Genomic DNA, 16,903 nt, shown 5'->3' with positions numbered 1-16,903 from the left:
CCTTGGTAAAAAAAACCCATGGCTTTTTTTTTTTAAAAAAAAAAAAAAAAAAAAAAAAGGAAGAAGAATTATCCATTATGCAGAAGACAGAGTGGTTAAAGTATTTGCTCAGGAATGAGAGACTCAGATCAACTGTCCTCTCTGCATGCAGGGTATAAACTGACCATGTTTTATCTCCTTTAGTACTTTGCTTTTCACCTTACCTGTCTGAGGACTGTGTTTCACCTTTTCCTGTTCATCATGCAACAAATTCTGTATTCATTAGGCCTGAAAGAAAAGGTGGCACCATAGCCTTTTTTTTTTCAAGTTGCTGTGTGAGATACAAGATCTCCTATTCATGCCATGGTTTCTCCATGCAATAATGCATTTTACAGTTAAATATTTCCATATTTTATTTTTTTAATATTAAATAGAGGATTTTATAAGGATAATGACTGGATGGATAAAGACATTTGTTAGGTAAATCACTTTGAGAGGGGAAAGTACTACCACCTAAATACCTAACACCAGGTTGGGTTGCCAGTGTCTGCAAAGATCATTCAGAAGCAATTTTTTCTCTAGACTTGTGTTTGACCATAGAGAACAACAAAGTATAAGAAGTTCTGACACTAAGGCATCCTTTGATATGAGCAGGCATAACTGTTGCATCCGAAGCATAGCAGGAGAACTGAGAGGAAAAAACAAGGACACAAGAGCAGCAAGTGTTCTGTTAATGTATTAGAAATGTTTTGCAAGGGGATGAGAGATGTATGATATGGACATAAAATGTACATAAGCAACACACTGTGTATTCTCTGTAATAATACATTTTTCTAATAAAAGACCAGGAAGTACTTCTATACCATTCCATATGAAAATCTGACTAATTTTATGTTTCAAAAGTAATGGCTTTGTGTTTATTGGTATTGTATTACTCATGGAACTAGAACTGAATCTGTAGGAGTACTACATTTTTAATACACTTTTAATGAGATATTATTTCAAGACGTTTCAGTATAATAAAAATTAACTAAAAAATTTAAAATGCATAGCAATACCCCAGAGCACTTTGGATTTTGGCTTATATTCAACACTTCAGTGATTCTAGGTGGTAGGAGAAGAATGATGTATACAGAGTAGGTGACAGCCATAGGTTATCAGAAATTATGGATAGCAGAAGAGAATAAGAAAATAAAAGATCTGAAATTAAACAAGTAACTTCAGTGTTGGAAAGCCTTTTAGAATCATAGAATTCTTTAGGTTGGAAGAGACCTTCAAGATCATCAAGTCCAATCGTCAAGCCAACACTACTAAGTCCTCAGCAAAAAAAGTCTTTTCTTCTGAAAGATGTAGAGACACAGTGAAAGTGCTTAGTACTTGGCAGAGGAGGATTTGAAAAGTCTGCCTACATGTTACCATTTTCACTGATGTTAACCATTTGTGGATATGTATTTTATGGCAGGCCTGATTTCTTTGCAAGATTCTTTGCTGTCTTGTCCTCCTGTATTTGCATTGACCTGGAATTCAAAGGCTGAGTTGCAGTAGAAGGGAATTTATTTAAATGCTTTTTGACTGAAATAGACTCACTAAACAAAAGACCTTCCTTGCCTGTAAAACCTCCTAGGGGAGCCAAGAGTGAGGAGGAGAAATGGAAAGGAAGGCTGTTCAGCAGTGTGTTCTTTTGCAGGCAACAGGTCAATTGGTTTTGGAACAATTTTTCATCATTTAAAGTGGCCTCAAAGAGGTATGCAATGTGATCATCCCATACAAGGTCTATATCGTAACTGCACGTGTTATAAGGAGGAAGTGCAAAGAAACAATGGGTAAATATTGCTCTGCCTGATGAGTGAGGGTAACCAATCAACCTGGGAGCTCTGTGACACCTCTGGCAGCAATGGGAAAATGTTCCACTGCTCTCTGTAACCTGCTTTCAGTCATGTTACATTCTTACCTGTAGAATTTTATCAACAAGTATGATTACATAGTATTAGTTGACTTACATGAAGTTAATATGCTAAGGGTTGCAAACAAAATATGTTTAGGAATTAGGAGATTAAAGTTTCAGATATTGAATTGGGCTGTTGTTTATGAGCTGAAAATCAGTCTTACTGGGATCACAAAACAATTAGTGTTATTTCAATATAGGTAGTGCAAGTGTATTGTGAAATATAACTAAATATCTGAAGTAGGAAAGTGTTTAGCAAGTAGGCATAGATTATGTCTATATTAGCCACCAAACCAGGCCAGGGCCGACAGTGAGCAGCAGGGCAGGTGGCATGGTGTTGCAGAGGCACCCACAAAGACAGCAATCGCTATTAAAATGTGGATTTATGGCAATCAAAAAATTACCTGGTACTCCAACAGATCACAGTAAATTGCAAGTTCAGAAGTCAGGTGGGAATATACTACTACACAACTAATTTCTAAGTTTTAAGAGTATTCCTTTTAGAAAGGTGAACCAAAATGTGCACAGACTCACTCATAAAAGGGAAAACCTCCTACTCAAGGGTTCCCAAAAAGAGATCACTCATCCATGAAAGGCACTCAATGAGTCTCACTCAATGACATATCTATATCTACATGTATCTCCAGAAGAAGTATTCACTCACCAAAGGAGGAGGGGGGAAAGGAGGAGGGGCTCTCTCAATCCCAGGAAGTTTCCTTGGACGTCATCCCAATCCAAGGAGAGAGTTCCCAGCTGCAGACCTGCTGCTCTGAGGAGGACCAATTCAAACTGGCTCTCTAGCAGGGCTCCATTCCTACTCTAGTCAAGTCTGAACTGTGGTCATTCTAAGTAGCTGAGGGCAAGCACACAACAAAGGCAAGCTAAGGGCCTGAAAAAAAGTAATGAAGTTTTGATGGCAGCGAAGCCAGAAACCCTGGTCTTCATCAGGTCTTTGGTAAGCCCTGATCGCTGTCACATGCATCTACCACATATGGCACGACTCTCAGCTAAACCTACTTTTCTCCAGAAGTGGAGAGCTTCATCCATCCCATCTATGAGGAACAGCCCCTGATCAGGGGCATTGTTTGGGAGATCACTGTGTGGCACAGGTTGGGATGGTGCCAAGGAGCATGCCATTGGATTACCAGAAATTGGCAGTGCTTGTGTCTACTCTGCCTTGGCTTTCTTCAGTTTATTGGTATTCATTAGCTTGTTAAAACTTACTGTTTGGCCAGGATGAGCACTTTCCTACAAATCCTGCTATGCTTCTTGTTCCTCATCTATCTAAGGAGATTTTTCTCTATTTTTTTTTTCCCTATCTCATTATTTTAGGGTAGGACTCACTCAATTTCTCATCTTACAGGTGTTCTGCCATGCCTGGAATAATCAGGTATTAATTGAGTAGAAGAAAAGAGGAATGTGATCATGTGGTCTAATGTTAAAAACAATTAGCTGGGAATGGAAAGGTTGAATCCCAGCCTTGATCCAGTCACTGCTGGAATGGGGTCAGTGTTGTGGTGAGCAGAGCCCGCCCTAGGCAGGGATTGGCGTGCGGAAGATCTGGCGATGTAACGGAAAGCTCAGACTGCCCACGAGGGGCCTTGTGGGTGTGGCTTGTGCTATATAAGCAATTGCAGCTGCGCAATAAAAGCCATTTGCAACATCCTTCACATTGAAGCCTGTGTCTGTGATGGTACCCAACGGCAGAGGTTGGGTGGCAGAGAGCCCGGGGATCGGGTGTCGGTAACGACAGGTCAGTGCATACCTGGACCAGTTTGATTAGTATTGTATTAGTACAAAGTTGTTCTGTATGGACACCGTGCCTGAAATTTGCATTAGAGAGGAAAGATGAGGAAGTCAGTCTGCACAACATGTGTTTGTTATCTATGCCTGTTTACTTTGGTTAGGTGAGTGGAAATAGAATTTGATCCAAGTTCTAGAAATACTGTTTAGTGTGTATATACTGATCCTGACTTTGAACACTTAAAGCAGCTCCTATACCTTCTAACTACATTCTTTGTCATGCCACATTTATCTATGAATTAATCTACAATCTTTAACAATACATTTAATGAAAAACTATAGGTTTTCTGGCAATATGCATATGTAGAAATTACATTAATCAATTAGTGCTGTTTGAAGGTCTTTTCTGTTCTTACTACAAGAAACATGAAAAGTCTTTCTTTGACAAGATTGCTTGTGAAATAGATTCAGCAAATTAGCAAATCAAGAAGAGAAATGTATTCCTCAAAGTGATCAAGTTAGGGCTGGTGCAAATAATGTCACACTTCTCCAGTTGTTTCAAATCAACTTTTCTTCATAATCAGTGAAACTCCTGTGTTTACCAAGGTGCTGAAAAAGAAAGAGAAGTGACAGTATAGAGGCCTGGCAATTTATTTTTGAAGATGACTGCCTGTTTACCAAGGAAATCAGTAAACAGTGTTTCCTCTATAACATATAGTATCTACATCACATTTTTTTTCTCTGGTAATGTGTAAGTAGTTAACAATTATATATAAATTAATAGTATATATTTCTGAGTCCTTTAGAGATATTGGTGCAGATTTTCTGCAGGCTTGCATAAGAGTTCAAATATACTTAGACCACTTTCTAATTAGTATTTTAAAGATTACGCAGACTATAATACCTCACAGCTTGTAACTGAATCTCTGGAAGGTCTTGGGGCACTTTAAAGTGCATACAGCGAAAATGTAAGTCTTCAGGATCTTCACAGAGTTATTAATTCTTTTAATCAATAAATATTCTATGGCTATATATAAAAAATTCGCTTCCAGCATGCCAGACCTACTAAAATATTGACAACACTGAAAAGAAAAATACTTAATTTTGTCAGAGCCTACAGGGTAAGCAGTCCCATCTCTGTCTTATTTACTGGGTCTGAGCCAGCAGATATTATAATTGCATGCTTTTTAGAATGAGTTCCAACACTAATCAGGATCAGGAGAAGAAAAGCACTCCTCCAGCCAGTGTGTTGACCCCGGAAGCTGGAGATTTGGGTTCCCTTCCTGTGGAGAAAGTAGAGGCTCCAAATAGTAACTTCCTTTTCTACACAATGTAACACATCTTCAACAAAAGAGAGGAAGAATGATTCCAAAGTCCCTCCCAGCAAAAGCATGGTCCCCCCAGTGTGCCGGACTCACCTAACCTGTTCCATGTGGGATGGCAGAGGCTTTCATTTGTGTTTCCCACACTCATGCTGAGCACTCTAATCACGGTGTTAGATGAGTGACAAGGATGAGGACCTGGCCCCTGCAGCACCAGTAAAGCTGATAACAGCCAGTTTACTCAGGCCTTTGATCTGTTCGAATAAACAAGGATCTACCTACACTACATAAATGGATAGTTTCATTACTTAACAATACTATACCTTAACCGAGGAAAACACCCTCACCTCACTTAACCAGGATTGCTTCTTTTTCTGTACAACAAAATGACTGTTTAATGCCTTTTCACTGAATGAAGATAATTTCTGAGCTAGTTTTTGCAATACACTTCTCAGAAATAAAGTCATGTGCTTCAGAGGATTAGAAAACACCCAAATTGAGATCAGTAATCTGTGCCTGAGTGCACACATCCAATAGAGTGTAATGTACTGCAGAGTTTCAGGTCTCGATCCAGAACATTTTCAAGTAGAATCAGTATTGGGGTTTATGCCTTTAAATTGTTGCCCTACTTTAGGATGTTGTGGCTTCTATAACCCTTTCCATGCTTGGTGGGCAATTAAAAGCAATACTTTGCATCTGCTAGGTGAAGCAATAAGCCCTTTGTTTAGAACCTGATGGTATGCATCTCTTGCATCAGGTACCATGCAGATTTTAGGAAATACCTGACTGTATTTCTTAGCAGTATCAATCGTCCATCACATAATGTCATTAAAAAACTTGTTTGTTATGAGAATAACTGCCTGGAATATATTTAGCATTTATGGTAGTAGGCATGGTGAGACAGGTTCTTACTGGAAAGGAAGCAGCTCAGTGCCTCTCAGTCCCATGGATAGCCTGTGAATTACCTTTATTAAAAATTGCTGAAAAGGAGTCTTAACTGCTTTGATCGTCTCTGTAATTTTAATTCTGAACATAAATAGGTGAGGACTCTATCAAATAGACAGCCAAACTTATGTGATGTGAATTTTTAATTGATAGGGTTGTTAGAAAGAGGAATATTAAGGGTTTGATTTATATCTGCTTACCAAGCCAATAGTGTAGAACAGGAGGTTTTACTGAATTTAGGAATGGTAATACATAAAGATTCTCTTGCACAGAATTATTTTAATTTTTGGAGTACCAGATCCAAATCGCAAATACTCTTGTAGCTTTTTGAAACTCTTCTAAGAACACATTCAGTAACATTTGTTAGATATGTGGAGCTAAGCTGGCATTCGTTATAAAGAGCTAGGGGTCCTGCTTTTACATGGGATGTTTGTAATTTTAAAGCATTTGAGCCTCCCTAATCAAAAGGGGTGATGTTGCCAAGACTTTGACACTTAGTTTCTGTGTTAAAAAAGAAAAACAGATAGACTCATAATGATCAAAGAATCTTAGCATTTTCGACACCAAGAACATGGATGTTTGTCTTGATCAATTTGTGTGGGATTTCCTAATTTCCCTGGAAACACAACTTGAAAGCATGACTCAAGGCACAGTTTCGAACAACAAATTAGGTCATGTCTATCTTGGTGTTTCACTGTCCTTAATGTACTTAAATGAGTCACTAAGTTATTAAGGCAATAATTCAAATTATTAGCAATTTGTATAGACATTGGAAGAAACCTGATGTAATTATTCCATTATTCTACTGTACTTTGCAGGTCCTAAAATGGTAGAATTCCATGGTCAGCAATTTCAGATCAACTCAAAGGATGGCAAGCCGCTTTTTACAGTGGATGAAAATGAAGTTGTAATTGGCACGGATAAACTTCGAGTCACAGGTTTGTAACAGTTTAAGAAATGTCTAAATAATAGTTGTAAGCAAAGCACAATCAAAATAGGAGTATCAAATACATCGTTGTTTGTGAACACAGTTTTGGGTTTTACCTCATTAAGAAAAAGAAATCTGAAGATATTCTGACTCTTTTCAGTAAATAATCAGTAAGAGCTTTTAACAACAAAATAATAATATGTATATATGTCTGTATGTGTCTTATTTTGAAGCTACTAGTGGTTGTAACTATACTGGTGTGCTTTTTCTTTCTGAATTATTTAATGTTTCCAGTGTTAACTGAGGCTGAAAAAAAATCTAGATGTTCCAGTTTGAGTTGTATTGAGTTCTATTTGTGAAAACCTTTTAGACTTTCTGACATTCTTATATGGTTTTATCTTTCAAAGTGAAAGCCACTGTATTTCTGCTCTGTGTGTAGCACGTGCCACTAGGTGGTATTTATAGTAGATTTAATACGTCATCCGTCAAAAGACAAGTTTCTCTCAGGCCATTTCTGCAAACGACCAAAGTGTACTCTTTTACAAAGTAAGATGTCAAAGTTATCACATGAAAAGCTATTTCCTTTCATGCGACCTGATAAAGTCAACCTTCATTTGTCAGGTGTAAAGTTGATTTAAACCAGATACATCAAGATGTGATTTCTCTTTAAGCATTGGAGTCCATCAAAGGAAATACTGAATTTATTCTGTAACTTGTTTTCAATTACATTTTTAACATTATAACCTGATTGCAACTATCATGCTTAACTTTTACTAATTATTAGTCTTCTGAAATCTTGAGGTCTTAATTTGAATGGTTATATTAATTTTATTTCACTGTGAAAGCCTCAAATGTGGTGGTAACAATACAATTAGTGTTTCAAAGCCAAAGCTAAGTTATAATAAATGTGTTAATAAATTTTGTTTACGCCTGAGGGTCTTATCTTAAATTTTTTACTTTTTAACCTAATTGAAATTACAACTTTGTCTAACCAGGAAACCATATCAAATAATTATTGTTTGCCCAAGGGATGCTAAACTTTAATAGAAACACATGTTTAACAAAGATATGAAAAACTGCATAATTGTTAACTGATTTGGAAAAGTTCTATCTCAACTCAAAGTAAGTAAAAATTGTTCATACAGGAATTGAAAGTGTTATGCTAAAACATATAGTCTGACCCATCCAACATTAATTGTTACACTGCAAAGATAATTGTTTACTTTAGCAGTTACTGTAGTAGGATGAGTTGCCTGCTTCTTTTTTTACACAATAGTACAATTCAAAAGCCAATCCATTAAAGTCAGTGAGGTTATTTCAGTGTAAAATTAATATAAGTAAGAGGAGATTCATGCCTACTTTGCTTCAAATTAATTTATTAAATTTGTGATTTAAATGATACTATTAGCATGAAGGATAAATTAGTAATAATTTGCGTACTGAGATAATTTTTTAAACACTTCAGATAGAGAACAAGATCAATGTGAAATACATTTTGAAAAGTTTGTACCGTCAGAAACAGACTAACTCAGGCTTAAAATACACGAAGATCATTTTACAGGTTTTATTTATAATATAGTGAACCATTTGATTTTATTTCTTCTTATTTATGTGAATTATGAAAAGCTCAGTAACGATTTGTAAGAAAACCTGACAGTTTTCAACTAAAATAAAACAGCAGAGAGGAATTGTCTGTGGTTTATGATATTTCAGGAAAAGTGAAAAAGTCTAGGAGTAAGCTAATCCAATTTAGCACCTCAGGAACTGTAATTTTCCCAAAATTTTATATGTTTGACCTCATTCTATTTCAGTTGGACATTTTCTGACCAATGTGGCAGAAAAAAATAGCAGCAGACTCTCCCTGTTCTCCTAAGAGCAAATGCTTTGAGGAAAGCCATGGTCAGCTAAGGGTCTTAGATACCCCACAGGGTCACAGGCAGGTCTAGATGCCCATGCTCAGACAGTGGAATTGAACCTCCAGTCAGTGCAACCTATAGCATGAAGGATATACCTGGCCCTGACACATGGAGAGCTCCGCTGCTGACCAAATGCAGTTGTCTACTTTAGGATGAGCTCAACGGCTCACTCTTCTCCCTTGAATATAGTGGACGAGTTCAGATACTAAAACATAAGCATCCAGCAGTTTGAAACACCTTAGGGCACATGAGACACCACATAGTATCACTTTATGTACAGGAGATTCTTCCTTTGATCGTGGCAGCTAGAGGCTAGGCAGGATGTACAATGTGGGTGTTTCAGATGACATCAGGTACACATGATTAGGCAACTAAATTCTGCTTCTAGCTCATCTCTGACACCTATGGTGTAGATAATTGTGTATGAAACTGAAGCTCATCTTAACTCTTCATGACAATTAATGCTACCTAAAGGAGCATGTGCTCCAATTACATCCTCTATAATATTATTTCAGTAATGACCTGCATCCTTTGCAGACTTTTATTATACTGATGCAGGAGTATTTAACATCAGCATTTTGCTCTGGTGGGTTTTTATACATTCAGTTGGCATTGGTGACAGTGATACCCACCTTGTAACAGTGCATTGGTTGGCAAGAGCCAGCTGCTTTATAACTATCAATATCGTCATGGCAGCAGGAGTGAAGCCACAGCACAGGCTGGAAACAGAGTCCTTCTGCACACACGTCTTGTCTGTGGCCATAGCAGTCCTGTTTTCCACTCCCTTGCCTGCCAACTTGCTAACTATGAAGGGAGAAAATGGGCTCAAGTAAATAAAATTATATAAAACACAAAAATAACTAGCATTCAGCAGATATAAAATGCTCTCAGATATTGCACAAAAAAAATCCCCAAAACTTTTTAACAAGTAAAAATTATCATTTATATACCAAAACTTTGGTATCAGGTAATATTTTGGTGATGAGTAGGTAAGAAAAAAATAGAATGCTGTTGCTTACCCCACAGTCTTCTTGAATAAAAGCTATCAGGGCAAAGGGGATCAGTACCCTTACAGAAAGTGTCTTTATGGAAAAGTATCACCTGTTCTCCAGTTTACTACTTGTCCTTCTGCTTGCTTGTCTTTCATGATCTCTTGAAGTATTTGCTCAGTGCTGTTGGTGATTTTCTAGTGCTCTGTTCTCTGGAAGTGTTTTCAGCTTGAAGAGCTAACACTGAAGTGCAATGTGGAGATGTGTGTTGAGTTTAAACGGTTCTGTTCAGGAGGCAAATTAAGTAGGAGACAGACAATTTGAGGGTATGAATAAACATTCTGCTAGACTTTGAAGAGGCAGATAGTCCTTGCTTGATAGGATGTGTAGGAGTGTTAATGAACCTTGCTTTCTTCAATCCTCTCATTAAGAAAATTACTGTCTTGATCTTGTGTATTTTAGGATTAAATTAGAGTATATTCATAAACAATAGTATCTACAAATGTAAATATAGTAATATTCATATCAAAGTTAATGTTGTTTCTTTACAGTTTAAAATATAAAGTAGGTAATGAAGATAAAAAATCATTTAGGGCCATTTTCTGAAAAAATTTGCCCCAAAGTTATTTTTATTTAGTGTCATATTGTTCAAACATAATACTCTGATGAAGAAATTTTTCTCACAGGAAGGCAAGGTTTGACTCTTGCTTAGAGGTGACTGCTCTAGAATATGCAAAGAAATAAGCTTTTTTATTCCCTTTTACACCACCACCCCTCTCTCTAGAGCATTAACATTGTTTCCTGTTGGCTTTCTTCTATTAGCCCCATTAGTTCCCATGCAAGTGATACCATCTCTGCTGCCACTTACCTGTCTTTACAGAATCATAGAATCGTTTAGGTTGCAAAATATCTTTGAGATCATCAAGTCCAATTGTTAGCTTAACACTACCAATTTCACTACTAAACCGTGTCTCTGAGTGCCGTGTGTGCACGTCATTTAAACACCTCCAGGGATGGTGACTCCACCACCTCCTTGGGCAGCCTGTTCCAGTGCCTCAGCACTCTCTCAGTGAAGAAATGCTTCCTAATATCCAACCAATACCTCTCCTGGCACAACTTGAGGCCATTTCCTCTCATCCTATCATGAGTAATTTGGGCGAAAAGACCAACACCAGTCTCACTACAACCTCTTTTTAGGTAGTTGTAGAGAGCAGTAAGATCACCTCTCAGTCTCCTCTTCTCTAGATTAAACAACCCCAGTTCCCTCAGATGGTCCTCATAAGGCTTTAGGAAGTGAGATACCTGGGCTGAATTTCCTTCTTGGCCCAGGAGACTTCAGTCCTGCAGTCCCACCTCCCAGGGCAGTACTCTGTAATACCTGTACAAAATGTTAGGTGCCCAGCATGAGAGGACAAGCACTTTCGGTGTCTGCCAGCAAGGTGAAGCTTTATAGCCTCTGGGTACATGCTTTCATCCTCTTTCACGGTTCACATTCAAAAAGAGAAGGGGAGAGTGAGATCTCCAGACCCAAAGTTATTCACTGCTAAGCATGGGCTTCCATCTCCTCCAGTGAGGAAGGAATGCTCCAGTGATAATGCTGCTTTATAAAGATATTCAGAAAGATTATTTTTAATTAAAATTATGTAATTGCTGGTGTTAGCGCTGTTTTCAATGCTCTTTGTTTGCACAACCTGAGAACTAGCAATAGAACTGGGCTTCTCAGGGAAGTTTGGTCTCTTTGCTCCCCCTGCCTTGTTTTTGAGGCACAGTGGTGCTCAGATCAAGAGACCTGCCCTCCTGATCAAGAGACAGAAGCAGATTTCTAAAATAAGGCTCAGCTTTATTTCAAACAAGGCTTCACCAGCCATAGTGGTATTCAGGCCTCACAAGTGTCTCCCCTCCTCCAGTCAGTTTTGCCAGGCTTCTCTCTCTCTCCGTTCACAGCTCGTCATTTTCAATGCAACAAGCCCAATCCGTGATAAAAATGTAAAAGTTTAACTTGAAGAGGTGTCTGATTTTTCAGCTCAAGTTCCTTTCATAGACAGACAAGCAGGTCATATAATTTCTTTAATATCCTTATCAAGCTACATCCTTATCATGCTACATCCTTATCAAGCTACATCTGAAATGAAAAAAAGCTTTGGTTTTGTGTCACCACATGTGAACTTCTGTGTAAAAGGTGCTGTAGTGACTGTATGGTTTTCTAAAGGTGACAGAGGGATTATATGAAAATCAGGCAGAGCACACAGTAGAGCTTTTCAGAGTCTTTCCAGGCTGGGGATGTGTCATGTGGAGACAAAACTCAGTAGTTGAGGTTTAGAGATGCATATTTTCATTTTGAGGTCATTATTTATTATTTTGCCAGTGGTAGCAGATAATAGGCTGTGTTCATGTAGTTCACCTAGTAGGCTTCGCTTACCTTTTCTTACTCTGATTATTACTCTGATGGCTGGATATGTCATTTCATTTTCCAGTGAGTAATCATTAATGGTACTTTTTGCAAAATATTAATGAAAATTATTATCTCCTTCCCTAATCTTTCTAATAATTGAAACTATATTTTTTATAGCAAGTGGACTAAATTAAAAAATGGTGTTTTCCTACACAACCATAGAAGGAAAATTTATAAAAATGCAGACATAAGACGAGATTTTTAATAGCAGTAAACTACAATCATGCCATTAGGTTCCACAGAGCTGCTCCAATATACCCTGGCTGTTTCAGTGCTTGCAATCTGCAGAATGTCTCTATGATAATGCCACACTATAGCATGGAAACACTTAAGGTGCTTTACAAATGTGCCACTCAAAATACTTTATTCAAAAATAAAGGCTCTTCAAGAAGAACAGGCAGGGGTGGGTTGCCCTTTATGCATGAAAGCAGCGTGAATGCATGGTCCTTAGCCTTGGGATGGATGAGGAGCCCCGTGAGAGCTTGTGAGTCAGGAACAGGGGGCAGATCAACATGGGCAACATGATGATAGTTGTATTCTGCAGACCACCTCATCAAGAAGAAGCAGATGAGGCCTTCTTCAGACAACCAGAAGAAACCTCGTGATAATTGATATGCCTTTTTCTTTAGAACATCAGTGTTAACAAAAGACCTCAAAGCAAGGTGGAAATGGATCTTGTATCCAGAAACTGCGCCAAGATCCTCACTATGTGATGCTGTTATTTAGATAACAAGAAATTGGCACATAGTCAAATTCTACTACTGTGGCAATCCTGTGTAAGGATATGCACCAGTGTAATAAGGCATGAAATTTCAAACTATGCAGTTTCATACAATTTTCTTTACAAGATACTGTGCAGCTTATCTAAGAAATGGATTCCAAACCATACTCAAGTAGAAGAACACACCATAGAATGTATGTTGGTATAGGAGATGCATGGATAAGAAAAAGAAAAAGGGAAATAAAGGAAATTTTAAAATGCCTTCCACAGTCATCAAGCCAAAATGTGTATCCACAATAGAATTTTGTTCCATCGGGACTGCCCTTTTGCTGCAGATCTGATGTTTCAACAGTTCTCCCATCTCACTGGTTTATACTACGGAGTAGTCAGGGAGTGAACACATTGGATTTGTTTTGGATGAAATCCAGCTGAGAAATGGGCTCAAAGAATGAGTTTACTTCATCAGAATTGCAAATATGTTTTAAGTCCACCAGATGATACTAGACTTGGTCCAGAATAAAATCCCCTAAATCTATACAGTATGAGCAGCAGATCTTTAGCACCAAGTATTTCACTCTATAAATCCACCCTTTTCAGGTCACATTACCTCTTAACATAGACATGCATAAAGAATTCACAGAACTACATCTGGAAGCCATTAAGATCAAGTTATCTCCTCTAATAAATCGTGTGTTTGGAGATCATTCAAAGTTACTGATAACTCTTTTGTTAGTGCAAGTCCTTTTGTGACAGTATATATTTCACTGAAATTCATCTACTGAATTCCAATATAAAAATCTAAGTGAGGAGAACAGTGATAGGCTTGCTTTGCTAAGAATTGTCATGTAGGACATAGTGGAATAAGGGACAGTGAGGGATCATGTTATGTTCTCAAAGGACTACAGTGTCAGAAGAATAGCCTTTGAGGCAGTCCCTGCTCAAAGGAAAACCTGAATTCATCTGCCACCTCTAGGTGGCAAGCAGGATTTGAGAGATCAGCGTATCGCTTCAAAGTATCTTATTCGTATTTTCTAACAAACTTATTTAATTTCTGAAGGTTTTGGTTTTCACATCACCTCCTATGTGAACAGTTGTCACCTTGTAACACCCACCAGCACAAATACATGAACAGGAGAATAACTATGTCCAGCCCAAAATTAGTTTTTATCTTGCAAAATAATCTTAATGCTAATGAAGAAGGGTTAAAGTTCTGTCTGAATTAATGAATTTTATATTTTCCAGTGTTATATTCTTGCTAGTTAGCAAATTCCAGAAAGACTCACCTATTTAAATTGATGATGAAGATATCAACAGCTAAATGAAAGTTAAATAGAAGTTTGGAAGTCTGTCCCCCCTTGAAGTGGTGAAATGATTTAGTGTGGCGATTCTTACATTTTGAGCATTTCTCATCCATTCAAGCTAAGGAGATTTCATTACAAGGAATCATGATTTCAGCTAAAGCTCTTTTCAAACAGCAGCACATTTCATGTTTTCTTAGGACATCCTGAGTGAGAACTTTCCCCCAGCCCCCGTGAAGTGACGGTTTTCCTAGCAGTTGGTTCAGCAATGTATTAATTTTTAATGGTATCTCTTGATTTCACTTTTTTTTTCCTTGCACCATGTTCTCTGTGGTTTCCCCCACTAATATTTATTATCTTTTTTCCTTTATAGAACATCTAATACAATCTAGTACCACATCTATACAATCCATACCATACTTTCTAATCATCTATTTCCCCTTGTCTTTCCTTCTTTCTGCCTGATTCTATGTGCACTTTAACTTTTTCATCCCAATCTTGTCAGGTCTTCCAGACAGAAAATACACACAAAGTTTTCTTTTGTTTACACGTATATTTGCATTTAATATGTTAACTGTAGTGATATTAATATCCAAATAAACATGCACATGCATGCATGCATATTCACCAGCCTGCAACTTAAGAAGGGTCTTGAAGGGTCTTAAGGGTTTGTTTCTCTAGATGGAGTCCAAAGCCTTGACTTAGGGCTTTCTACATGCCAGAATTCTTTCCTGAGGGTAACTGCTTTAATTGAAAGTGCATCCAGAAACGCCACGTTTAGTAATACCCTGAGTCTTAGAATATATTGCTTTGCTACATAGTCACCTGACATAATCCACTAAGCTGGAGAAAAACACTCGACCTAAGGCCTCCCTAGTTTTGGACGAATGCCTTCACAAAGCCTATGAACAGAGGATGAGAGACCACCCTTGCTGCTGCTGGTGTTATTTAGCTGCTTTTTTGAACCATCTCTTGCTCAGGGGCTTTTGTACTGCTTCAGCTAGTTCCCTGATCCTAGTGAAGCTTAGTCAAGAGACAGTCACAGAGCTGGTGATACTGCTGTGATGCTAGTCCTCATGAGACCAGACACAGAAGTGCTTGGAGAACTTCCAGATCCAACAGGGAGACTCCTGGTGAGGTTGGGTGCCCACTGTTTCTTCTGCATTGGGATGAAACTACTCTTGTTTCAGGAGGTAAACTATCTGACCCCATAGTCATTGCCAGTTTACGTGCATAAAGACCCTTTTATATTCAGCAAGTCTACCTAAAAATAGAGCAAAATCTTTCATGAAGCTGCATGCCAGAATTCATGTTATGTAGTCAAAAATAAATATAATTATTTAGGCCTGTAATATTTGTGTGACTTTAATTGTCTCTATTAACAATAGTGGAAGAGACATTGTAAAAATTTTATTTACTTATTTTATTGTCCCAAGTAATTTTAAGTTTCTCCGTCTTCAGACTTCTTAGATTTCATTTGAGGAACTTGCCTCTGTACTTTTACATTACCTATATATTGTACTGTTCCAGTTAATAGTGTAATAGTAGGACTATAGCTATATTTTCATTGTCTTATTAATATATGTTTTCTTATCTTAATTTCTGGTATCAAAATGGCCATATAAATCAGTGTTGCTTTTTTTTTTTTTTGCATTTGAACTTTTACAATTCAGTATTTTTCTTTTTTTTGCAGGGCCTGAAGGAGCACTCTTTGAACACTCTGTAGAAACACCACTTGTGAAGGCAGAAGCTTTTAAACAGCTTAGGTAAGAATTTATACATAAACCCCTAAATATAGTAAGTAAATGTTCTCTATAGATATTCACATTTTTATGAACACAGGATTTTCAACAGCATTTACAGAACTACTACTAACTTCTATTTCTGTTTTACATGACAAATTATTGTTTTGAAGGAAAATTGTAACTTACTCTGCAATTTTGAAATATATTATAAATGATTTATTGCTCATAGTGAATATTTAAAGCCACATCGTAGTTTTTAGGTAAACTTCTCTGTTTCAGTTTTGGAACACAACAGTATGTTACAATAGAAGTTGCTTGTCTGCTTCAGGTCATCCAACATATAATCAGTCAACATTTTTGGAAACTATCAATCTGAGAAAAGAGACTAATAAGAAAAATTTGGAAATGTGCAAAGCTCTATCTGACTAAAGAGCAGTTTGGGATGAGAAATTTTGTGTTTCAGAGCTCCATAATTGTCATAACATTTCTTTGCACATTATTCTATGTAATTTTAAGAATCCCAAATTAGTTTATAATATGTTGGTTATGATGAACTAATAAACTCAAATTATGTTCTGTTCATGAACACATTATGTTTCATTTTTATAAGCCAGTTCATAATCATAAGGCAGTTTATAATCATAAGAATGATTTGACATTAAAGAGGATCTCTTTAACAGTTATACTTCCTTCCTTCACCTTGGCAGCTTGCTACTTTCTGTCAGAATTTCTCTTCTTAGTGTTTCTTCACCAATAGGGTTAACTACTACAATGTAGTGGAAGAGGATTAAAGCTTTCAAGAGCGCTGTCTGTTTCTTGGTATATGAATTTTCAAATTGAGACTTGCAAAAGAGAGGGAGACTATTAAGATACTTCATTTAATGTTGTTCTTGATATTTAAGATTTACTTACAGTAAGAT

The 16,903-nt window shown here is 37.3% G+C and overlaps 1 protein-coding gene across 1 annotated transcript in view; it reads left to right on the top strand.

Moving 5' to 3' along the window:
- Positions 1-16,008, top strand: part of LOC103770602 (gamma-sarcoglycan) — a 64,538-nt gene extending 48,530 nt beyond the window's left edge. Inside the window, exons 5-6 of the mRNA XM_008937907.1 lie at positions 6,753-6,872; positions 15,932-16,008. Of these exons, the coding sequence (XP_008936155.1) occupies positions 6,753-6,872; positions 15,932-16,008 (197 nt within the window). The remainder of the gene's footprint in view (positions 1-6,752; positions 6,873-15,931) is intronic.
- The last annotated feature ends 895 nt before the right edge of the window (positions 16,009-16,903 follow it).

Source organism: Merops nubicus, unplaced genomic scaffold (genome assembly GCF_000691845.1).
Source record: "Merops nubicus isolate BGI_N331 unplaced genomic scaffold, ASM69184v1 scaffold5230, whole genome shotgun sequence".
NCBI classification, from domain to species: Eukaryota; Metazoa; Chordata; class Aves; order Coraciiformes; family Meropidae; genus Merops; species Merops nubicus.
This window is presented reverse-complemented; position numbering and strand designations above follow the sequence as displayed.